The sequence below is a fragment of the Xiphophorus couchianus genome, chromosome 1 (genome assembly GCF_001444195.1).
Source record: "Xiphophorus couchianus chromosome 1, X_couchianus-1.0, whole genome shotgun sequence".
Taxonomy (NCBI): Eukaryota; Metazoa; Chordata; class Actinopteri; order Cyprinodontiformes; family Poeciliidae; genus Xiphophorus; species Xiphophorus couchianus.
Genome location: NC_040228.1, coordinates 18,442,589 through 18,467,961, shown reverse-complemented (window position 1 = coordinate 18,467,961; position 25,373 = coordinate 18,442,589). Strand labels below are relative to the sequence as shown.

General features: G+C 38.5%; 1 protein-coding gene across 1 annotated transcript; it reads left to right on the top strand.

Moving 5' to 3' along the window:
• Nucleotides 1-8,774: 8,774 nt before the first annotated feature.
• On the top strand, nucleotides 8,775-24,578 carry emilin3b (elastin microfibril interfacer 3b). The gene is made up of 6 exons (XM_028021178.1): nucleotides 8,775-9,458; nucleotides 20,598-20,720; nucleotides 21,557-21,807; nucleotides 21,897-22,210; nucleotides 22,314-22,664; nucleotides 22,760-24,578. Exons 1-6 carry the CDS (start codon nucleotides 9,274-9,276, stop codon nucleotides 23,894-23,896), a joined length of 2,361 nt encoding a protein of 786 aa, XP_027876979.1. The 5' UTR covers nucleotides 8,775-9,273; the 3' UTR covers nucleotides 23,897-24,578.
• The last annotated feature ends 795 nt before the right edge of the window (nucleotides 24,579-25,373 follow it).

Here is a 25,373-nt window from a genome sequence, read left to right as displayed (position 1 = left end):
TTGCATCTCCATATGCATTTTTTTTCCTGAACAGTAGAGTTGCATGTTATTGTTTTCAAACAGCAGGGATTACGGTGAATTTGGTTTTGCTTGTTTAGTGATGTGCAAATTTATGCTTCTGTGATTTATCCCGAAAGAAAGCTCTGCATGATGCATGATGTCGTCATTTGAAAACAGAGATAGAAAAAAAATTGTGTGTCGCATGATAGATTCAGGTTCTGGTGGTCTGGCTGTGATGTAAACCAGATGTGGTCTAAAAGCAGACTTTCATACCAGCCTGAGGGTAAAAGAACCGTGTGTGCATATATATATATATATATATATATATATATATATATATATATATATATATATATATATATATATGTATGTGTTTATATATATATAAGTACCAGGGCTGGACCTTTAAAAGAAAACATGTAATTGCCATACTCTTTCTGAAAATTGTGATAACTTTCATGATTAACTCATATTTATGTGACGCTTCTTTTTCCTCTCTGACTTATTGCATCTCTGTGTGGTTTTCCAGATGCACCATGGCACACAAAAAGGCACTACAGAGAGTTATTAATGCTGCTCAGGAGATCACTGGCCACCCTCTACCCTCCCTAAAGGACCTCTGCAGCACCTGCTGTTTTAGGAGGGTGCACAGCCTTCTGAGAGACGGCACACACACACACACACACACACACCTACACACAGGACATTGTGTGTTTCAGCTGCTGCCCTCTGGTAAACGTTTCAGGGCGCTTAAAACACACAAATAGGCTGAGGGACAGTTTTTACAACAGGTCCTGTTAAATGCAGATATTTGGCACTATCAGGTGTTTTTTCAGGGACAATCCTAGCGCAACAAATGTTTGTGAGATAGATGTTTTTCTTAAAATTTATATGCAGAACTTACGTACATTGATGAGATAATTCACACATTTTTGTTTATAGTCCTGTTGTCCCTTTATTTGTATATAGTATATTTTTAAATGTAATATTTAGTAATTTACTAACTCTTATGAGTTTTAGTATCTCAGCCACCAATAGAGCATAAATTATGCTTTTGATTTTGGATGTATCACACTTGAAATATAATAGCACACCAAATATTGCTTCCAAAAAGTCCTTTAAGATTGCAATGTTGCATGCATTCATATTCCGCTCCTTTGATCTTATAATAACAAATGCAAGCAAGCAGGAGTCACTTAATTAGTTAAACACGTCCACATTTGAGAAATTAAATCTCAGTATTGTTAGAGAGCATTGATCAACAAACCTCAAGCAGAGCCATAAAACAGATCAGAGATTAAGTTGTAAAGATGTTTGAAGCAAGATGAGGTTATGCAAAAAATAAACAATAATCAAAGCACTGCTAGACTCATTACTATGTCCAGCTGTAAGACACAACCATCCAGCTAAACCAGAAGGAAGGCAATAAACACAGAAACAGCCATCAGGGACCATGGAAACTCTGGGGAACCTGCAGAGATTGACACCTCATGTAGGAAGAAATGTAGACAGGACAGCCATTAACCATTCACGCCACAAACATTGCATGGAGAAGAAAACATTTGTGAAAGAAAGCCATTAGAAATTCTGTTTATAGCTTGCCACAAGCCATGCAGCAGACACAGCAACAAACGTGGCAAAAGATGCTGTGGTCAGACAAGATTAAAACTGAACATTTTAGCCAATGTGCAAAATGCAAAATGTTATGTGTGGCCCCCATCCATCCCCCTTCCCTCAGCCTAACCAATGAAATGTGGTGGTAGAAGAACTATGCTTTGCTATTTGGCAAAGACAAGAAAACTCGTCAAAGATAATAGGAAAATGGAAGGAGCTCAATACTGGATTAATAAAAGAAAAGCTGTTAGAGTCCACAAAAGACTTGAGAGTTGTTGGGCAGAAGTTTGACTCCAGGCAGAACAATATCCCTAACCAAACACGCAGAGCATCAATATTCTGGTTTAGATAAAAGAGTTGTGTGTTATGGCCCATTTAAGTCCAGGCTTAAATCCAATGAGGAAGTTCTAGAAGTCCAGGAAATCAATCTTTGAAGATGTTACACATCAGACTGACTGACTTGAGCTGTTTTGCAGACACAAATGAAAAAATATTTTGCTTTCTAGATGTATTAAAGCTGCTAAAGAGGTAACCCAAATAAATGCAGCTAATGGTGATTCAGCAAATAACTGACTGAGGGAACCTGGATACAAATAATTTATTTTCAACTTTGTGTTGGCCTATTACCTAATAAACCTATGAAATACATTGGCATTTATGGTTATGACATGACATAATTAGTTTAAAGAACAGGTTGTGAGAGTCATATTTCCAAGAAAAAGCCACCTGTCAAATACCCCTAAAAAACCTAATGTCATGAAGTAAAAATCCTTCATGACGTAAAAATGATCTTAATTTAATAAAGTATTTCTGCTTGATTGAGAACACTGCATTCATCTGATGAACATTTTTACAGTACAGATGTTTTTGTGCACAATGCTTGCTGTGTTTGCAGCAGTCTAGATGCCATTCCTTCCCAAACTGATGTTTCCTCTTCCAGTGAAACTGCAGGCAACTCTGATGAAGAGAAAGAAAAGAGTCATTCAAGCAGTCAGATGTTTCCATCTGATGAAAACAGGCAAGGATGAAATGAATAAATTGGCATTGCAAGAGTCTCCTCAGTGGATCTGCAGCTCGTATTTTGAGTCAGTGCTCTGATCTCGTTGCTCTCAGCTGCAACGTGCCAACTAAATCTTTCTTATTAAACTGGACAATAAGATGGCTATTTCCTCTTCTGAGCTTTCAGTGAAGAAGAATTAATACAGTACGTACAAATGACCAACCAACTATTAATTATAACCTGATACAGCAGGCCTGATGAAGAGCTTTCTGTATTTATCTTGTGCGTCGCTTTGCTTTATTTGCAAGCCAAAATACTTGGCCACAGGTACAGTGTTTGAAGAAAAATAATCCCTTGATTTTTGTATGTTAATTTGAAATTAAGAATTTGAGGGCTTGATTGCACAAAGCAATATTGATTGGGCTGCTATGAGTTATAGTTATGTTTACATTGTAATTTTCTGGTGCACAACATTAGTTTATACTGGAAGCAAGAGCAGCGGACCTCCCGACATCATTATGTTGAAGCTTACACAGGATCAACTTTGCCAGTTAGCATAAATATTAGTATTCAAATCTCACCACGTCATAAATAACAAGTATAGAAATGTTACAATATATCACAAGGCGCTTGTCAAACAAGCCAAAGGAGAAAAAAAGAAGCTTCATCTGCTACCAGAGATTCATTGAAAATGAAAAATGACCTGGACTTTGAACTGCAGATCGTTCTACTTTATTATTGTTTTTTCTATAATTATCAGTGAATGACCTTAATTATAAATGATCTATTTTTAACCAATGCAAAATGTAAGTTTGATTTCTTGGGAGGATGAGGGCTTTTCATACAGCAATTAAGCTGTTCTGACATTGAGCATGCTGCAGCAATAGGTTATTAATAAAAATGTAATGGAAAAATCTGAAAAAAAATCACTTTGACACAACATGCCTCTGAATTGTTTTATAAATGAGTGCCATGCAATAGGTTGTTGAAGTAGTGAGACATTACAGTGGGACCTGTGGCAGTGGTTCCCAAACCTGGTCCTCAAGTCCCTGTGCTCTGCATGTTAGATGTGTCTCTGTTCCAGCACATCTGATTCAAATGATTGTATGACTTCTTCTGCAGTCACCAAATGTTAATCACCTATTAGGTTAAGTCAGGATGTTGGAAGCACCTAAAACATGCAGAACAAAGGTACTTGAGGACCAGGTTTGGGAACAATTGACCTTTAGCTTTCTGGTAGTAAAAGATGAGCACATGCGCTAACAAGCGGCTTATTCATCATTTATTGATGACATTTCAAAGTTTGTAATCCAATTTCATTTCACACTGACAAGATTGTTCATCTGATTCTTACTAACTTCTAACAGAGGTGTTGTTGCTCTTTTCCAAGAACAGATGGCCTCTTCTTGTTTGAAGACCTTCCCTGGCAGTAAATATCAGTACATAGCCTACCTAAGCAGAACAAGAGTGGTGACACAGAGGGGGAATAAGTGTGTGTCTTTGCGAACATTGTGAAATGTCGTTCCATTCCCACACCTGCCTCTTTATGACTTCATATCCTCAAGGTCCTATTGTGGAAACAGAAACAGTTTCCATCACAGGAAGACCTGTTTGACCCCTGTGAAAACAGTGAAAATGTCCCCTGTATTTGACCCCAAATGATTACAATCATTTGGGGTTGGAATGCCACTGTTGAAAAGTCGCACTGTAAGGTACTGACTAAGGCTACGCTGTCTAGGCTATTTGTTTGTGCTCTTCAGTCTGAACTGCAAACAACACAAAATGTGCAGTGGAGGACAAGTAACATCATACGTAGCGAGCATGCTCAGTGGAAATAAACATGGATGATAATGGTAGAGCACATATTGTGATTTTAAAGCTGTTGTCTAACTGGAGCCAGCAAATTAGCAACTTTATCCTCATGATCGTCTACTATGGTTGTTTTTCTTCCTGTTTCCACATTTCAGGATGCAGAATAATGCACACACTCACACGTAGAGAGAGTTTAGAGAGACTGAATAACTTATTGGTCACGTTTTTGGACTGTATGAGGAGATTGGAGGACCCACAGAGTAGCCACACATGTATGAGGAAAACAAGCAAACTCCATCCAGAACCCCAGGTCAGGATTCAAATCCAAGACCTTCTTGCTGCAAGGTGACAGAGTTACCAACTGTACCACTGCAGATATGTTTTGGTTAATTGTCATGTTGCAGGTTCTAGTACTACTTCAGCTTACTTCTTTTCTTTTTTTATATACAGATCTTATATTTTCGTCAAGCTCCCTCAGTTATATTATCGAATTTATAGTGGATTTTATGATGTTAGGTTGTCCAGCTCCTGCTGCAGCAAAGCATCCTCAAACCATGGCACCTTTGGCTCCATATTTCACAGCTGGTATTAAGTTCTGTTTCTGGGTTGTTGTATTTGATTCATACCAAACATGTCCTCTATTCTAATGTGCAAATAATACACTCTTATTTTCATTTACCCAAAGAAATTTGTTCTTGAATGTAGTCTGTCCATAGGTGTAGCAATGGCAGTGGAGGGAGTGAACAAAGCCTCTGAGTCCATGTTGCCACAATTTCAAATATTGAACTGACATGAACAGCCGCCTCTTTCGGCCTGGCACTTCTTCTTTGCAGTGGAAGATGGAAAGTTCCGGTAAGCTTCTTGTTGTCAAGCTGGAGCATTACATACATCACTGGCAAACCTTTGCGATTGGGCAAAATTTAAACAGAGTCCACACCTCCAGGAAATAATTGTTTCTCAATAGCTGAGAGAAATGATTGTACAAAGCAAAAAGTGTAGGACAAGAGGTTGGTTTTTAACTGCTCAACCCGTCTCCAGATTCATAAGCTTCTCTCTAAATGCCTGAGCTCATTCAGTCTCACTTCAACAGTCAGAAGCACAGCACTGTAAATGTCTGAGCTTTAGACAGGACAAACCTCCTCCTTAGTGCTGAATACTGTTATAAACATATTCACCTGATATATAACTATGCGTCATTTCAGCCAGTTTAAATATAATACATGTTCTGTGAAGTTCTCACATTATAATTGGGAGTGAATGGTAGTGGGGGTGGAGGATAGTAATTGATTTCTTACAAGAAAACATTTTCTTTTACATCTTAAAGAAAATCTTAAGTTTCACAAGAATTTATTAATGTTGCAATAACTGATACCAAATAGTCATATTCCTAAATACATCAACACAAACATTTTTTTAGGGTGTCTCATTTTTTACAGAACTGTATTCAGGGCATTGAATGTACTTGAACAGATCACATGATCTGAACAGCGCTGAGTTTTAGGCCACATCCCCTTGGTTACAGAATACCGTTCAGGTTTAGGTCTGAAAACACACACTGCTCAACTATTATTTTGCCATTTCAACTTGTATTAAAAGAACAAAAAGAAAACCAAAAAAAAAAAACACTGTATAAAGAACAATCACTATCTGTCAAAGGGTTTTGAACTGTTCGAGATGAAAGTCTGATTTCATAGTTAATGTCACATTTTCTTTAGCATTTTTGTTAAAAAAAAAAGACTGAGAGTGACATTAATTCACAAATATGGCCAAATAGCAAAACAACTTATATTTACTTCACTTTTATTTGTTATGGTTGGGACTGCTCACCTGAATTGAGTTGGACTCCTTATGAAACAAAGTTGCTTTTTGAGTCTGAAAATTGTTTAAAAATCTACCAATTGCTGAGTAAATAAACTGGTTTCTCTTCATGTTCTGTACATCTTCTTCACTCAAATGTTATCTATTTGTACAAATCTAATGTTTGCACTGTAAAATAAATATTAAAAAAACTGTTGGCAAATGTTGGGAACAGTTCATTTAAAGGCCAGACAAATGAGACTAATTGTGTTGTGTCCTGTTTTGCCAAATTTGACTCATTAAATTTGTCTCTCTTCACTACAGAACTGTGTACAAAGACTGCAGAACAGGATGTCTGTTTCATTGAGAAACACTGTGCGACAAAGAGAATAAAATACCAGAACTTATGACGAATAAAACACAATCTGGGCTTCTGTTGTCACTGTTTAACTGACACTCGAATATGTCCTCCATTTACAAATGATCAAAGCCTCCAGAAAGGTTTAATGTGTCTGTTCTGATATTTAAAATCAGGTTATGTAGAGCAGATGAGGGTATTTTAATAAAACTACTCACAGATGTGGCACACAGGATACTCATTAAGTACAGGGATACAAAACAAAAAAGAAAGCAAAACCATTGTTTAAAAAAAAATCCAGATGTATAGTTACCAACTGTTTTACTTCTAAGCTTAACAATTTTATATGTTCAGCATTATAAGAGTAGAGGATATTTGCATGCACTTTCAGTTTTGCCAAATAAAGTAATAATCATCTTAAAAATTGCCCATATTGATTTAAACTTAAACTAAATGTAACATCTGATAAACAGATACTGCACATATAGATAAATTACAGCCTTCTCTCACCCATCTGGACTGTCTGTTTGCTCAGACCTCTGTAAAATCCTTCCCTCCTTTTCTTTGAAAAACAGTATTTCGGTACACCACTGCTTGCCAAAACGGCCAGGTTTTGAACAGTTTCTTTTTAAGCTGATAAAAGAAACCAGGACATGATTTCACACTGCAAGGCATACTTTGGAATAGCATAAAGGAATCTGAAGGGACTATCAATCAAACCTTCTGTTCAAGGCTCTGAGTTCATTTTTATTGAGCCTTTTAGCAGTTATAAAGCCTGAATCCTCAATCGCTGGTTGAGTTTGAGTGGCTTTTGTTCAGTGGTCAGGAAGTTGACCACTTGTGTGATGTCTCTTGCAAACTACAACTACGGTTTTCTCTTTCACATCAACCTGCAAATGAAGAGTAAATAGACGAAGTTCAATGATGCCTAGTCAGCACGAAGGTGAGAAGGATGTTGCCAAGCAGCCGTTCAACAAGAAGATTAGACAATCACTTCTTCCATGTCTGTCCTTTCTATGTGGCATTGACAGTTTATCATCTGAACATCCTTTCATAATTCAATTGTGAGGCTTGAAATGTTGCTTCAAATCTGATCTGAGTATAAGCTTCTTTGAATGTCTTGAAATTACAACAAAAATCACAAAGTATTGTTTGGGATTGTAAGTGATAGACCAACAACAAGTAGCAAATAATTGTGAAATAGAAGGAAAAGGAGGCAAGGTGAACCTCTGCCCCAGTCTCAAGGTTTTTACAAGTGGTGTAGCTTTTTTAAGCTTTCTATACTTTTTAGGTTAATTCTAAATCACGCTGTATTTTATGTATAGATATCAAATGAAGATTGTGTGAATATGGAGGCCACACTTTGACATTTTTCTTTGCAACAAATTACGAAACCATGTAAAAGACTGGAGCTGTATCATGAGAAAATGTGAAACAGTTAAAGGAGTATTAATATTTTCCAAGGCAGTCTAAAGTTTTCCTTGAGCTTCAAACATTCGGGTTTTGATTTAAGTTAAAGTTTCAGGTTTAGCTTCAATTTCTGCATCAAAACACCTCATTGAGGGTTGTAAAGAACCCTTATCTTTTTACTACTTTGCTTGGATTGCAGAAATGTTATCCTGGGTAATTTTTCTAAAATGTATAGAGCAACAAAGCCTCTTTGATCAAACATTAGCACCTAAAATCTAAAAAGTTTCCCCTGAAAACCGAGAGGTACAGAGGGCAGTAAAGCCTGAATTTGAAAATCAAACAGAAACGCAATATAGCACAAGCAGGTGGCCGGGTGTGCAAGTTGACCGAAGATCTTGTTAGGATATTTAATGTCTGACTGCAGTGAAGCAAGGAGGAGGTCTATTGTGGCCAGCTCTGCAGTGTCTCAGTAACACACATGGTGTCGCACATTGGGATACATTTCATGCACAGCTGCTTCTGTAAGACATGGAAAGGGAGGGAAAAAATGGGCAAAGGCACAAAATCTTTAACAAATTTAGGAGGGCAACAAAAAAAATACATCTTTTAATCTGAACTTTCTTTGTATTGATGTGGGAAAACAAACAATAAAAGCAGTGACCAAATGACGCTGCCACTCTGTTCCCTCAGCACACAGAGTGAGTTAGGGTGGGATATGCAAATACCGGCTGTCTGCCTGCCCCTTTTGAGGCTGCAGAGCAGCACGCTGCTTCTTGTACTCACACACACACCCTCACTCGTGCAGAGAGCCGATTGCCGGGAGGGTCGAGCGTTGTCGGCAGCTCTTGAACAATCTTGCACGTGTGTATATGGAGCTTGAATTTTAGATGCTTTCTTCCCTTATCTTCTTCTTTCTTCTGCTCTCTTCTTCCTCCTCTCCCCTCCTCCCGATCACCTTTGGGTTGTTTTCCTTGCCTTTTTCCCCTCCCCTCCCCTCTTCATCCTCTATGCCTTTCTGACTTGCATGTTTGGTGTGCTCAGACCTTTTTTGCGTTACTTGAAAAATTGAAAGTGCACACGGGACAGGATGCTATAGCAGTTTGGGCTCCATGTGTCCTTCAGGGTCCACTAAAGAAAACAAGACTCCACTTGTAGCAAAAGATGACTTTATATACCGCTATGTGGAACTAAAGCTGTTACTTTTTTAACCTGTCTGCATCACTAGGCACTTGCTTTTTTGAGACTTTGAGACTGATCAGGCTTTTTTTTTTTTATCACAACAATGTGGAGCAAACTGTGCCAGCTTTCAGCACAGATCTTTCTCTTGGGAGTGATGCTGTCAGTGGTGAACAGCAAAGGGACTTTGTATGGAGGCCACATCAACCCATTCTATGGAAGCCGATACAACCTCTACAAAGCTGGACTCAATCCTCAGTACTCACCAAACAAGCCTATGACCCGCCACAAGTAAGTGTCGATTACAGTTAATAATGTTTTCCCCTATCAGATGTTTAAACATGAGCCTAGACTACAAGCTGGAGCCAGCCCATGCTGAACATCCACCGACAGAGCCATGTCACCAGAGAGTTGCAGAAACATTGGCTCTAGTTAGGGTTTAATTGACATTTCTGTGGCTCAGACCTAAACACCATCCGTGGCAGAGTGTAAAAAGCAACAACAGGCTCGCCGTACTCAGAAACAAAGTCATCATTATGGTGTTTATGATGCAACAGAGTGAACTATGGGATCCCTCGCAGTGAACGCGAACTGTAAGAGGAAGGCGTTAGTGGCAGAGCCGGACAGCGCAGCTGGATGCTTGCTGCCAGAAGGGAGTGGCACAAAGGATTTCCAGTCAATACTAAAACAATAACACTGTGGGTTTATGTTTGTGTCCTCTGATGAATTCTCTCCCCATCCACACAAATATGAGGTGCTATTACTCAATCATTTCTACTGAATAGAAAACAAGCTGAATAAACACAGCTGCCTATGAGATGATATTAAATAGACATCACCTGTGAGGTTAATTAAAGTTTGCGTATATGTTAGATAGCGGTGACTGCCTGACCTGCAGACATTTTTTTTTTTCAATTTTTCTTCCTTTTTTCTCCTCCCCCTTTTCTTTTTGTGCTTGGCTTCCCGTCAGAACTGTTATATCTTTGGACAGCTCCCCAGCTACCTGCTGCTCCACTCAAAATGCCCCAGGAGACCGCTGATTGCCCAACCTTACTTTATTGGCTCTCCTACATTAAATATGCCTATCCTCATCCTGTACCAGTAAAGGGAAATCTCAGGATTTTGGAAGTGATCTTCTGTAAAAAGGTCAAAGCAGTTAATATCATACCTGCAGAAGATAACTCCCTTGGGTTCTTCATTTGGTATAAATCCAGACTAATTGGTCCCGAAGGTTGAAGCTAGCAGCTTGACTGAAAAAAGAGTCAAAACTGAGAAGGACTTAAAACAACTATCTTAAAACTACTTCGGTTTGGTGAGATGGTGTTTAAAAGCTCACAGTATAGAACTTTGTTGGGATAATAACCTTATAAGCAGCCAAATTAATGTTGATATGAACATGGTTGCTCTGTTTACCTCTTTTGGGATGTGCTCTATACAAACGTGCAAAATGAGAAGTAAGCCAAATTTTGATGTTACATAAAAAAATAAAGGGGGACAGTTCAACCTGCATTAAAAAGTTAGTTAAGGATTTTTAAAGGGATGTTCTGCTTAAAGGTTATAAACATTTTGTTATTTTTAATCCATTAGATCACTTTCCTTGTGCCTTCCGTTAGTATAAATCTCTATTAGTTGTTGCTGGGGGCTAAAGCTAACAAGTTCTGTGAGAGAAACCAAGACCAAAGCAAATGTCTACAATCTTAAAACAATTATTATCGTACAAACTGTTACAGCAGTTTGTGCAAGTACTGTTTTATGAGCCTTAAAACATATTAATACATGTATTGTGTGATTATTTAGAACCTGGCAACCTGCACCCCATTTTTTGCCCAATAACTGCCAGAGACACCAGTCGTCACTGCCCCTCCCCATAACCTCTACCCAACTCTGTTAGATTAACCATGTATAGACAATGGATGGATGGCGTTACGAGGTAGTGCATTATTAATTATCAATCTGAACATGTAAAGCATTTTCAAATAGTAGTAACTAAATAATATGAACAATCACAGTAAACATACATAAAGATGGTTTTAAGGTACCGTACACAAAATAGTGTTTCCTTGAACTCTTCATGGAAACACCAACTCTGCTTTAGTTTTGACCTCTCTCACACAACCCTTTAGCTTCAGCTGCCAGCATCAACTAGATTTATACTAAATGAATGTACAAAGAATATGATCACCTGCAGGTAAGCCATTAATGGCTTATAACATTGAAACAGAACCTTCTTTGTTGTTCCATTTATTTTGTTCTTGCAAAAGCAAAACTGGATTTGCTCCTCACATTAACTTGAAATGTAATGTATATCAAACCCTATAAATTAGTTTAATGCATGTTTCAAAAGAAAAAGAAAAATGGCCATCATTATTAATTGGGAAAAGTAAGTGAACACATTGCTGATGGAGTTATCCAAACAAAAGCTCTGTCACAGGAGCATTTGAAAAGCATCACACCAGCATACTCCAAATTACTAACACGTGCAAGCATTCAGCTTTTTATTTAGGTGGGGTCCAACCTTCAGCCTCTCTGCATTGAGTGCAAGCTTTTATAAAGTGACAGGGCTCACACAGCTCTGAATATAACATGTTATTATTAGAGCTGCCAAAGCTCCAGTGACAACTTGCAAAACAGCGAATGGGTAGATTTTTTACAAACATATAAAAAAAGCAAGATTCTTGCTTCACTCTGACCGTTCTTAGGACTTTCCTGTGAGCTCTGCATCTCATCTTTCAGCAGCTCATAGGAAGCTGCCATTCAGTATGAGTTTCCAACATAAATAGCAAGCGCTTAGTTTTGACATTGACTCAATAAAAGCTGACTTGACATTAAAAACCATACATTTTTAATCGGCCTTACGTCAGTGTTTATTAATCAAGAATTTTAATTTGACAATCCCTACAGTTTTGACTCTCAATCCTTTGGGTGTTTTTAGCATCACTCCACACATCTGCAGCATGCCAGTGTCATAAGACAGAAGCATCCATTAAGGAGCTCATTATGGTGCCAAATCTATTTCTATCTTGGAAAATATTTCATGCCTGATTCTGCGTATTAACTCATTTACCAGCACTTTGAATTGTCTTGTTGCTGAAAATGTGCTACATAAATTAAATTACCTACCTACCTACTGTACCTATCACATGCTTGTTGTTCTCTATAGATTTTTGAGTACTAGTAGGCATTATTTCTTAACATTCATGCCCGTGAGTTTAACAATGATGTTTACCGAGAGCTGATGTCCTTGTTGGAGCAACAGCGCCCAAGAACGTGTAAGTGTCCTGACTGCTCAGTGGAAATAGAGGCCTAATAATAATACTGGTTCTGTAACTTGTACACAATATTATCTCCAAGTGTGAAAATATTTAATAATGTCTGTAGATTTGTGTTGCGTTGAGGAAATCTTCAAGGTCAAACCTTTTCTGTTTCTTGCTGAGCACACAGTCACATTTTACGACACACATTCCTGCTGCTGAAATATTTGGGAGTCCTCAGCTTGGTTTGTCGTCACTTTCAATTATCATCTATGTTTTGGCAGCAAAGCGAGTGATTTGATTTCACAGTCATTTCTTTCATTCAATGCAACCACTTGCTGCTGTGAGACAATTTATGGTCCTGAAAGCCTCTGACAGTGACATCTTAGACGGCTTAGACACTGTATCTAATGTTAGGATATTCGTCTCCTTCTGTTTTAAAGTTTCGTTTTATTAAAACAGAGACACAAAAACAATTGCATGTGAAGATTCTCATCCTCTCTACTGTAGAACAGTGGAAAAATAACTAAATACAGAAGCAACGAACAAGTCATTTGAAAAAAAAAGAAAAAAGGTTTTCCCTATATCATCTCGAACCTGGCATTTGTTGGGTGTCACGTGTAACCACTGATCAGATTTGAGTTATATCTGTGGGTTTTTGGGTGATGTATATGACAGAGATCAAGGGGCAAAGGTCAGGAAGCTGATAGAGGTTAGAGGTTGTGGGTTGCTCTTGTAAGCTTGGGTTGAGTGCCCAGTGGAGGACGGGAATTGAGCCAGTCTCCTGCTAAGAATTACAAAGACTGGGCAGTAAACTCCCAAGCTCCCTTTAACCGAGTTATTAATCAAACTTCAGGCTCTATCTGGTGCAACTTAAAGGCTTTAGGCGTACCAAAGAAACGGAGGCAATTTTTCATTCTGTGTTTTACCTTTTAATGAAAGTAGGATGATTCAAATGTTCTGAATAGCTTTGATTTTATCACGGAAGAAATAACTCTACTTCCCCTTTTTCTCTAATTGAGGCTTTTGTGTGGTTTCAGCAGCTGCATCTGGTATTTCGTCAGGTTTACACTCAGGAGGTCCCATCTGGATTGCAAGTTTTGTGCAAGAGTTGGTTTTAATTTTCTATTACTACAGCACAACGGATGAAAGGTAGAAAAACCACGGATAACGTCCATTACCTTTTCTTTGAAGTATCACGTCATATTGCCATAGTGAGACCAGTTGTTTAGGACACTTTTGTTTGATGAAGAAAACTGCAGCAGAGAGCCACTCTGAACCAGTTCCTACCTGTTAATAGGAGTCATTCATTTGAGACGAGGAATTGGAGCAGTGAATGCAATTGACTGGACTTACTATTGCCATCATTTGAGCAACTGGATTTAATTATATAGCACTATAAAAGGATCAAATTAGTACTGCATTTTAACCTGACAAAGGTACAAATAAGGCAGGTAAGGTATGAGGCTGAATTTGTTTGGGGTTTAGAGATGTGTCTAGAGGACAGATACTCTAAGCTGAGATGAGCCTTTTAGGGATAGAAAAGTGTCCCTCTGTTCAAACTAAAATTAGTACTTTAGTAGAATTTTCTCCTAAAGAAGTGGACAAATTAATCATGCTATGAATCTTAACATCTTGCTTACTAAACAACCTTTCAGAATTTAAACAACTTTAGTCTCTAAATTTCTCAATCCATTTCCCATTCACAACAGCCCGTTCTTCTTGAAAACATATAAGTTGCAAATACGCCAAAGGATATTGTTTCTGAAGATTTAGCTGATTAGCCTGGAAATTAAGATGTAATTATTTTTGGCGTTGGGCTTAGATATTTGGTTACTGTGAGCACTTCTGCACACATGGTATCCACATTAAGTAAGTAGCCAGAGGACTACTGTCAAAAACAAAAAAAATCAGTACAAATCTGTTTTATAAGCATGGCAAAACTGAAAGATTTGTTTCCCCCTTTTAAGGGATTGCATTATAGTTCTGTTTATCTATTTTAATTATGGCAACAAAAAAAACTGAGCTCTGTTTCTTAAAATGTTAAGGTTTGTGCTGAGTTGGTGAATGAAAAGGCAAAAATCAATTAATTGAGATTCATATTTTGTTTTCAATGAAAGGCTCAGTTCTGTCCTACAGCTATGGTGTGTGCCCTGCTCTTGTTTTCAAGCATTTTTATTCAGCGACTGAGAAGCTTATATCCCACACAGTAGCTGCAGTGAGTCTAACTAATCTAATAATACAGTTTAAACACATTTTTCTTCCACATGCATAAAAAGTAAAGCAGATTATGTGCTCTGGGAAATGCTTAGGGATAAGTGAAGCAGATTTTTTTTTTCTAACTTGAGCATCTTTGCTTCTTCCTGCTAAAAAAAAATAAATAAATAAAAAATTGCCTAAAAGAAGTAGAGAAGGATTATGCTGTTCAAATCCATGAGCTAATAGATAACATGTAATACCTCTATTAGCAATTACAAGAGTTGGGAATTGAAATGAAAAGCACATTATTTTGAGGTGTAATAATGGAAGGTGACTTGGCTGACATTTTCCTCCGAATGTCAGATGGATTCCCCAAGGTTTTAGAGCTGGGAGTATCTTTGACCTCCATCATTAGCCAGGAGAAGCCTCAGTCAACCAGACCATAGAGCTTGAGGATATGCCAGCTGGCATCATTAAAAGCATTTATGAAAAGAGATGGGCCCTGGAGGAGATCTGTTAGCATATAGACACAGCTGCTGAAGGCCTTATAAAAGATTGCATGGGTTCCTATCAGCCCCCGGCCAGTCGTAAATCTGTCTGAGCCGACAGTGGTGGCCCGGGTTCAAACAGTCAGGGACCCCTGCAGGTGAGAGCGTGGAAGATGAGCCACTGAGTGTCACAGTATCAAAATAAACAGAGGTTGATGATGATGAGGCAACAGATGGACGCCAAGTGGAATCTCAATCAGAAAGATAAATGATAAAATATTAGTGACATAGGCCAGCAAACAATTGGTATGCAGTGATGGTTGAACAGCTTTTACATTTTAAAAGGAAAGAGAAAGCAATGTGAAATGGAAGATTGAATGGTGAGTTAGGTTGAGCCTAAGAAGCATAGAGATGTAATATTTTTCTGACAGTCTTTGGCGGCACTTCTGCTTTTTCCCTATGATGCTGTAAAACTGTTATTTGCTGGAACCTTTCACTAAGGGAGAGGAAAGGAGGTTAAAAAATTCAGTTAGTCAGCAGAAGTGAACCAAAAGTGTTGTGCGATGTGACAGTGAGGACATTTCTGAAGATTAAAGTCAGGTGAGGAAGTATACAGCAGAGGTTACAGAGTTTGGCTCAGTTGGAGAGGTTACAACTGGGTGGTATGTCAAGGGTATACACCCACATTGGACATCTGTTTTTTCTGACATTTTTGGTTGTGTTTTCTTGCAAATTTCAAGAAGACAGCAAGGGAGTTTCTAATAACACATGCTCTAAAAACTGCTGGGTTAAAAAAACTACCCAATCTGGACTCTTTTGTCAGTCCAGTCTTTGGTCAAATATGCACTATATTGGGCCATATTTAACAAAACAGACACCAAACAACATGCAGTTGGATTAATGGGTTTAAACAACTTACTACGTCAGGATTTCTAAAATCTAACCTTAACATATAAAAGGAACCAAAAGTTAGAGTAAAGCAAGTTCTCACCAGAATCTTGATGCAGTTTTTGTGTCTTATTATCCACAAGAGATAAATTATTGATACTTGGAAAACAGCAGGTGTCTCCTGTCAGTTTTTAGAGTCATTTTGTTTATCTTCTGTTTGTGATCCGTTTATAATCAATGAAAGACGTGGTTTGAACTTCCTCTTTCTCTCTCTGCTCTTTGGTCCTGTTCTGCATGCAGTAGTAATTAGTAAACAGTTTCCTCCTGCATGTAATGTCATTTCAATGCGAGTTGTTCTGTGAAGGGCTGATGTTTTTTGTTAGAGAACATTAGTGAACAAACAGCATCATGAAGACCAATGAACACAGCAAACAGATCAAGGAGACAGTTCTGAAGAGATTTAAAGTTTAAGTGAGGAGTCTTCTCACAGGGCAAATACCAAGAAAAATAAGATTATTGGTAGCACATTGGGTAAATCTAATTGTTAAAAAAGGTCACTAAACTTTAAAGAAAGTCAATAAATTAAACAAAAACTAGGTTATAGAAATTGTTATAATTAAATATATCAGTATGATAGAAATACGAATATGCAAAAATGCAGATGTAGGGGCAGAAAAAGTATAAAAACAAGTGCTGTGGTAAAATGAGACCAAATTTGAAAGTTTTGATCTTTTTGAATGAAAACTGACACTGAATATTACCCGGAACATAATCACTCCCCCCATCAAACAAGCTGGTGGTAGCAACATACTGAGGGGATATTTCTCTTCAAGAATGCCCTTTTTTCCTAATTAGATTTGATTTAAATCCTGTGTGCAAAGCTGTTTATGTGCAAAAAAGCATTCCCCTCCAAAACTCTCAGATTTTATTTTAGAAAAAAGTGAGTCTAAGATCCCACTTCAATTTTTTGCTTCTTTGCATTGGTCACATACAATTCAGAAAAATGACATCTATGATTCGAATTGCAATGAGTCAAATGGAAGTTTGGGGGGTTTTAAACACCTTTGCTAGGTAATTCATACAAATTCACAATGCACTACACTTGATCAAGTTATAACAATTTTGAGACACATTTACCTCTTTTTATTTATTTTTTTTACCTTTGCTCGTCTTGTGTGAACAATATATTTTTCTAAATTTGTTCCTAAATATTTCCAACACTTGGATCTACATGAAAGGTCCTCAAAATGAAAAAAATCATTAAAAAGCTTGTTCACAACCGGTGATTGGTCTGTTTGTTCTGGGTCACTGCTGAAACATAGTTCAGCATGGAGGCTCACAGGAAAGGGAAGTCATGTCTCTTATCCCCTAAAAACACACATGAAAAGGTTAATGATAAAGGAGAAGCTCTGACTATTTTTGTATCTGTTATATTTGGTCATGCAGTTGAAGAGGGGTGTTTTATTTTGCAAAATTGTTCTTTCGGGACAATCTAGGAATAGATTTTCTGATCTATGTTTTCACCGTTGATCTTCACATCCATCTCAGATCACATGGATCTGAATTGTCTTATTATTTTTCCAAAGTTCCCAGATTAGGACTTTTCCCAGCTGTGGAACGCAGTGAGAGCCAAAACAAATTTCTCCCCACCCTGGAGCAGACATGGCAGAAAAAATAACAAAGTCTAAAGACGGCTCTCAACTTTTATATCCAGGGATCATATTTTTGAAATCGGGTTTGTGTAGACTGTGCAGGTTTTGGCATATTATTGTTGTCCTTCAAGTAAGAACTCAAATATGTTTTGATACAACAGAGGAGTTGATCTAATGTGCCCAACACTGCAGTGTGGAACAACAGGATTTTCATTGCAACAATTTTTTTTATTTTTTTTCACATTTTGTCACATAACCTCAAACTTGGATGTATTTCATTCTGAAAATATGGGATAAAAATGACAAAAAATCAATAACATTTTGAAGTGGAAGAAAAAGTATACATGCTATTAAAACAATTCTTACCCCACAAAAAATTATATATAATATGCAAATGTAGAGCTAGAGTTTCACTTATTTTTGTTTCCAGAATATCTCAAGTATGGCCAAACTGGGTGGAGTAAGTCAGCAATTTGTAAGTTCCAGCGTTGATTCTCAATTTTATACATTAATGTTGATTTTAATTTGCCCATTGTAATCCAGGAATCAGTTTCATTGTCGCTCTGGGTATACATTTATGATTCTTGTCCTGAAGGAAAGTAAGCCGCTGCTTAAGTTTCAGACCTATAACAAATTTTATTCCAGGAGTTCCTGGTACTTAATTCCAGCTATCTTTTCATCAATTCTGACCAGCTTCTCTCTTCCTGCTGAAGAAAAGCATCCCCAGATCAGCTACCACCAACAAGCGTCACCATGGCGACAGAGTGCAGAGCTGGATTTCCACCATGCACAGCAATCTCAGCCAAACTGTTTTCCAGCACTTTACTCTCCCTGGTGTCATTCTTTGGAGTATTGAGAATTAAATATTATACAGAAAAGCATCCAAATGACACCGACAACCTCAAACTGTGAAAACAGAAACAGTGATGATGAATGAGAGAGTCTAGCTTTGCCCTTTCTTCTTCTGGACTTATGTCTTCTTTGCTGATTGAGTGTCAGTTTCAGGGGCTCTACCCTCCAGATGTGCACTTGACAAACAACTCGGTGATCATGCTCACTTTTCATTTCACTCAGCAGCACTCCATACATGTGTGTAAGAACAGGGTCACACACCTCCTGTGATTTATTTACATTACACTAAGCTGCTTTCTGTCAGCTGTTACAAGTACATATGTAAATTTTGCTCAACATTCACACTCTCAAATACAAACTGCAACTCTTTTTAATGCTCTAGATAAACCTCAGATATCAAATCTGATTTAGATTACATACAATTTTGCATCATTGTAAAACACCCTGAAGAAAAAGAGAAGTACTGTAGATAAAGGAAAAGAAGAAAAATGACTGTGTGTGTGTGTTTCCTCTGAGGCATACAGAGCAACAGATGACAGCGGAGGGAGTGATCAGTGTCAAAATTTCTCAGAGATCGTAAAAAAAAGAGCCTCCAAATGTGGTCCTGGTTGAAAACAACGTGAAATCAATCTATTAGCAGTGCAGTCATATTCACTGTACATGTGTCAAGTTGTTTCTTGAAGGATCTGACGAGAAACCAAATATGTTATCACATTTGTTGTGCAATTTCCACCCACCATACCTACAGTAAACCCCATCTAATAAATTATTTCAGCCAAATAAATCTGCTTGCTTTCTGTTTGTCTGCAGCAACCAGCTGCAGCTTCACGTGTGAGTCTGAATGCCGCCATCATACCACATCAGCGCAGGTTGTCAGGGTCATGTGAAAGGAGCTCTCTCATTCCGGCGCCAGCCCTTCCCCATCTGATGCCATTAACATATGTCAACACTTTCAGAGTGGTGGCACTGCGAAACATTCTGTCCATGCAGTCAGAATTTTGCAGCAGAGCTGTTCCCTCACAGATTCCAAACTGGTTGTGCTCCCTGAACCTGTTAACTCAACCTTCCTCAGATCCTCCCTGCTGCATCCAACATGACTATTTATGCCAAAACAGCTGGGAGGCGATGTTAAGTAACATGTGCTGTTAATTACTCCCCTCTGAATCCAAAAAAAAAAAACAAAAAAAAAAAACAATTCTTCACATACGAACCTGAGGAGTCTGGATCCTCACTTCTTGAGTTGCAGCGAGTCCAAGTGAAAAATTTAACAGTTGCTATAGCTGCGCTGGCTGGAAAGAGAGAGTGAGGGGACAGAGGAGGCCCAACTCCAGCATGATGCAACAAGTAGCTGCAGTCGAGTTGTTATGTGGATTCTGAGTCCATCTGAAGGACTCAACCATTCTTTCATGTGTAGTTTAATGCAGTGTTGCCTATTCATACAATGTTGTCTTTAAACCAGTGCTTTAGTTATGGATGATTACCTATACAGACTTACAATTACCCAGTTGAAATACTTACATGAAGGAGAACCCCAACAGATAATTGGATCTATCTGTTGGGGTTTGTCTTTAGCAGCTTTGTCTTTAGCAAATATCTTTTTTCTAGCAGAAACATTCCCAGCCCTCTGCTAAGGGCAGAGTAAATGTTTCACAGTGGCATAATGTAAACAAGCTTTCAAGCATCTATGTGCTTGTTTAAAGTGAATCTGACAATTTTGAGAAACAAAACATTTTGTATGGCGTCCCTCAGAGCTGTTTAGTATGCCAGCACAGTTTTGTTTCTTTGAGCAGGCCTGGCAAAGACTCAAACGCTATAGATAACGGCTAAAATGAATTCAGATCATTATATTGAATATTCCACAGGGCGAACATCAAAAAACAGTCCAATTTTCTGAACCGGTAGTATAACACTAATTTGAGAGCTTTTTCAATTAGTAGATTTGCTAAAGTGATTTCAGCTGCCGATGCACCCGAGTCTTGTCTAGAATTACAATTTGGAGAACAAAGCTTGTGATCTTAAATAAAAGTGATTTATGTTTAACCCGTCTTTGTTCTTCACTAGGCCTGATTTCACTCTGACATAATTCTTTAATGCCTGCAGAAACCACTGTGCTTACATGGTTCAGAAGAACATCACCTGCATCCTCCAGGATGGAGTGGAAACCTATGTGAAGGCCGAATACACCACCAAGTGCATCTGGGGTCAGAAATGCCCTGTAATCATGTATGTCAATCAACCTGATCAACAAAATCCAAGCATTTCAAAACGATCTTAAACTAGTGAATGTCCATCTAAATTCACAATCCTTGGATGTAATGGTTAAAGTGTGCAATTGTGACTTTATGTTTTTAGAAAAACTGTATTAGACAACTGACATAACCCATGCAAGTGCTGCCCTCTAGTGATCAAATCACATATTGTTTTACAGCTGGAGGTTTTATGCATCTGTGCCAGAGGTTGTTATTTTAATTATTTTTATTATTGTTAACAGCTTACAGGGAAAATTAGGGAAATCGGTCCTTAATTTTCTAATTATTTTCCAGCTTAGATGTGGATTAGAGATTTCCAAACTATAGATCATGTGTCAGTTAACAGTTATAATTGAGTCATAACCCAATGGGTTAGTAACAAATGTTGAAAATGGTACTGTATCCTCTCTGATATTATGCAATATGTATTTAAAACACACACTGACAGAAAAATTTAACTGAACTCTATCTTCAAAAATGAAAGTTCAATTTGTGAGTGTGTGCATTAAAGGAGGAGAGTGAGTTTGATTTTAAACAAGATAATATTAAAGTTGGGCGTTGATCTGAACTCAATCCTCTGATGCCACACCATTTACACTACAATTTATCTTAATCTCCTAATCTTCCTTTAATCCACGTTTAATCCCATAGAAAACAACTTCCTGCAGTTTTTTTTTCTCTGTGCCATCTATCCATCTGGAATCTGTGCTCCAAGTTGAATTATTTAACAAACAAAAGCATATTTATATAGCTGAATCATCTCTATTTGCACTGACAGAAAGCATTCTATTTTTATCTTGATTAATTCAGGTACAGAACATTTCACAGGCCAACATATAAAGTGGGGTATAAGACTGTGACAGAACTCGAATGGAAATGCTGCCCTGGTTACTCTGGTGAAGCTTGCCATGGTGGGCCCACATCACTACCTGACATCATAGGTCCCCATCGCCCCGGTATTAAGGGATTTCCTCATGGACCAAGACCTCCAGTGGACCAGAAGCCTGGAGGAGCTCCATTGGATCCAGGCAAACTCTTCCCTGGAGGAAAACCTAACTATGGTAAGAAATGAGTCACGATTGTCTTGTCCAGATACATCTTGTGTATCAATCTTTTTCTTGAAATTCCAAGTAATAATGTGACTTTTTAGGAGTGACAGGTGAACGTTTGGACCGCATGGAGCTGGACCTACGTCGCCTCACCCAGGGTCTAGAAACCCTCAATGGTGTGGTGACTGGCCTCGAGGAGCGACTTCGAACATCCCTCCGTGAAGAAACCAACAAATTACTGGTGTCCCTGCTGACCAACCCTCCAAGAACACCGGACTCAACGGTGGGATTCGGGGTGATCCCAGATGGATTGGAAGGAGGAGGAACCATAACTGGATTTGGAGACTTAGCAGGAAGAGTGACTGAAGTGAGGGATGAGCTGCGAGCCAAGTCTCACATTTTGGAAGAAATCCAGGTACCTTGTCTAGATATGATATAAAGATTGAAATCATAACAGTTCTTCTATGATTTTTATTAAATTTTTTAATACATTTTTCAATATATATGTATTTCTTTAGGGTATGGTCATAGGTCATGATGGCCAGCTGAAGAAACTGTTGGATGGAGCCACCGGCGAACCCATCCCTGGTCCAGGCTCAACCTCTTATCTGGACGAGATCCTGGATATTAAGTTAGCTGGTGTGAGAGCTGAGATCCTCGACGGCTTTGAACGCCGTCTTACTGGCATGGAGAACCACTGTGAGGAGAAGATTGGGGAGATGCAGCGGCAGTGCCAAAAGGAGCACTTGGATGGCCAGGAGCAAATGCAGCAATCTCTGGACGGCAGAGAAACTGGCCTAAGGGAGGAGTTGGGCACCTTGCAAGCTCAGATTCAGGGTCTAACTCTGACTGAGAGCTGTTGTGGACAGGTATGGGTGACTTTAGTAAGGTCAGCAATTTCCCAAATTTTGTAATAATAAAAATCTTGATAATTAATTCTAAAAATATATGTTGATAATTACAGGTGAACAGCTTGTCTGAGCGCATGTTGCGGCTAGAAGAATCTGTAAAAGATATAACCGAATCTCAGAGGCAGCTGCAGACGGTCCTCTCTGACCAAACCCTTCACATAGAGACCCTAGTCGAGACGCGTCTGGTGGACATGGAAGGTAGACTGAATGCCACCAATGGTGAATCTGGTGGGGTTGAAGGGTTTCATAGTGGTCTGGATGGCTTCAAAACCTTGCTTGAAGACAAGTTGAAGACTCTAGAGGAGAGGGTGTTTGTGGCAGTGGAAGAACTAAGCAATGCTACAACTCCTGCTCTACTGGAGGGTCAGGTGGTTCCTGCACTGGAGACAGAAATTGACTCAGTCAGGAGGAGAGTAGAAGGAGACTTGAGTGGAATTCAGAAACAGCTATTAGACCTGGAGCTCCTTTGCACTTCCAATTGTGCCCAGTCCACCCCACAAGAGGAAGTTATCACAGACACCTTAACAGGTGAGGAATGTAAAGGAATGGATAAGAAGATGATAAACCGTTTGGACTCCCATTCTACCCAGCTGGACCACCTAAACAACACCTTGAATAACCTGCTATTCCGCATTGCTCAGGAGGAATCAGAGGGCTCCGTTCAAGGAGAGATCACCCTGCTAAAGGTCAACATAAACTCTGTGAACCGCACTCTCAAGGGCCTGAAAGACTCTATTAGCTTCATTGCAACTGAAGTGGGCCATGCTAACTCCTCGTGGGAGCAGAAGGAACATCAAATTGTCAACCAAGTGCAAGGAATCACCAAACTCATGGGCCATCAGGCTTCCCTACTTGGAGCAAGCGAGAGGCGATTGGCAGAGCTTCGGGGTGAGCTAGCAGCTCTGAAGAGACAGTTGTCAGGGGGGCTACAAGGCTGCCGCAGCACAGCAATGGAGGTGCAGAAAGAGGTAAAGGTCGTTGACAGCAGAGTAAGCCAGGTGGAGAGCCAGTGCAGCAGCCTTGGGGAACTTGCAGAGAACCTGGAAAGAATCAGGGCAGAGCTGGAGAAACACTCTGTTGCCATTCTGAGGCAGGTGAATGGTACAATGACCTCTCATTCAGAGCAGCTGGATGATCTGAAAGGTGACTTTGCATCCAAGGATGCCACCAAACAAAACAATGACCAGTAGCATTTAGGCTACAGTTTTTATAAGAAAGACACTGTATGTGTGCTTCTGACTAGGCCCAAGTGCCTTATTTTTTTGTTTCTGTCTCTCTTGTTCATATAGCATTTGCACAGATGCAAATTACTGCAACTGGTAAAGGCTGTCTCACATAAGCTTTTTTTCCCCAGTGGCTCCAGATCTGCTAAACAAGAAAAACTTCTTTCTGATTCTGTAACATGGCAAAAATATTTCCATAACTGTTTTTTGTAGGGTATTTGTTTGTATTTCTCTTGAGTATTATGATTGTGTATGTGCTATCATTTTAACTTATATGAAGTGACTGCATAATGATGACGTTAAAATGTTTTTATGGAGAAATACTAACAAAAGAGAAAATGCTGCTACAGGTTTCTGCTGACAAGCATACCTGACACCATCCATGTCGATACTAGCCTTGTCTTTTTAAAAAAAAAAAAAAACAAATACTGTATGTCAACTTGGTGCTATGTACATTGTTTTTCATCTTTGTTTTAAATGTGTTTAAGAATTGCTTACATACATATCTGCTTAAAGAGTTGCCCATATTTCCAGACCCATTGCTCTAAATTACAGAGGTGTTCCACGATTGACCATAAGGGGACAGTGAGAGCAAATTACATGATATTGAAATGAAAATGAAAATGAAATAAAATCTGAATTTTCAAGACTGGTGCTTTTTTCTAGTGCCTTTAGGGTCCCTTTTATTCAAAAGATTATGTCAACACTTCAAGACAGTCTACTACGTTAAGCTCAGTGCAATTGTTTGGCCTAAGAAAACACATCCATATCATTGTGTATGTAAAAAAAAGGAAATCATAGCTTTATTTTATATTTATATATATCTATATATATATATATATAAAATAAAACTCTTATAAGTGGTGATCTGGTGTGAACTATAAGTGGCTTTTAATCCTCCGTTTGATGCATATTCATTTTAACCACTGAAGCAGCATCATGCAAATATATTTTAGGATGGAAGTAGATAAACCTGTGTAACAAAATGGTTATTCTTTTGACTCAGGCAAACTATTGGAGGGGAAAATTCCCCTTGGCATAAAAAAAAGCAAAGGGTTTTACTTTCACTGTGAAACTAAACAACACAGAAGGAAAAGGATAAACAAAAAAAAAAACTTTACGTTAAACATTTCCTTTAAGATCCTGCAAAGAACAGACAGAAATAGTAAGCCAGCCAGGTAGTAAAAGATTGTCAAAGGTTTCCATATGAAATTCCACCCACAAGTTTTCACCCAAAAATAGTTCAGCATATGGTTAAACAGCAGCGTTAATTCCTCTCAGTATCTGTTACCACAGATTTAGACTGTAAATATGGTGGGAATTACAGCAAAGCCAGTTGTCAGGTTGCACTTACTGCAGGTTTCACATAATATCATCGTACAGTTTGAGAACGCAGCATCTTCTATTAATTAACTGCCTGTCAGAAGGTAATGGGGACCAGAAA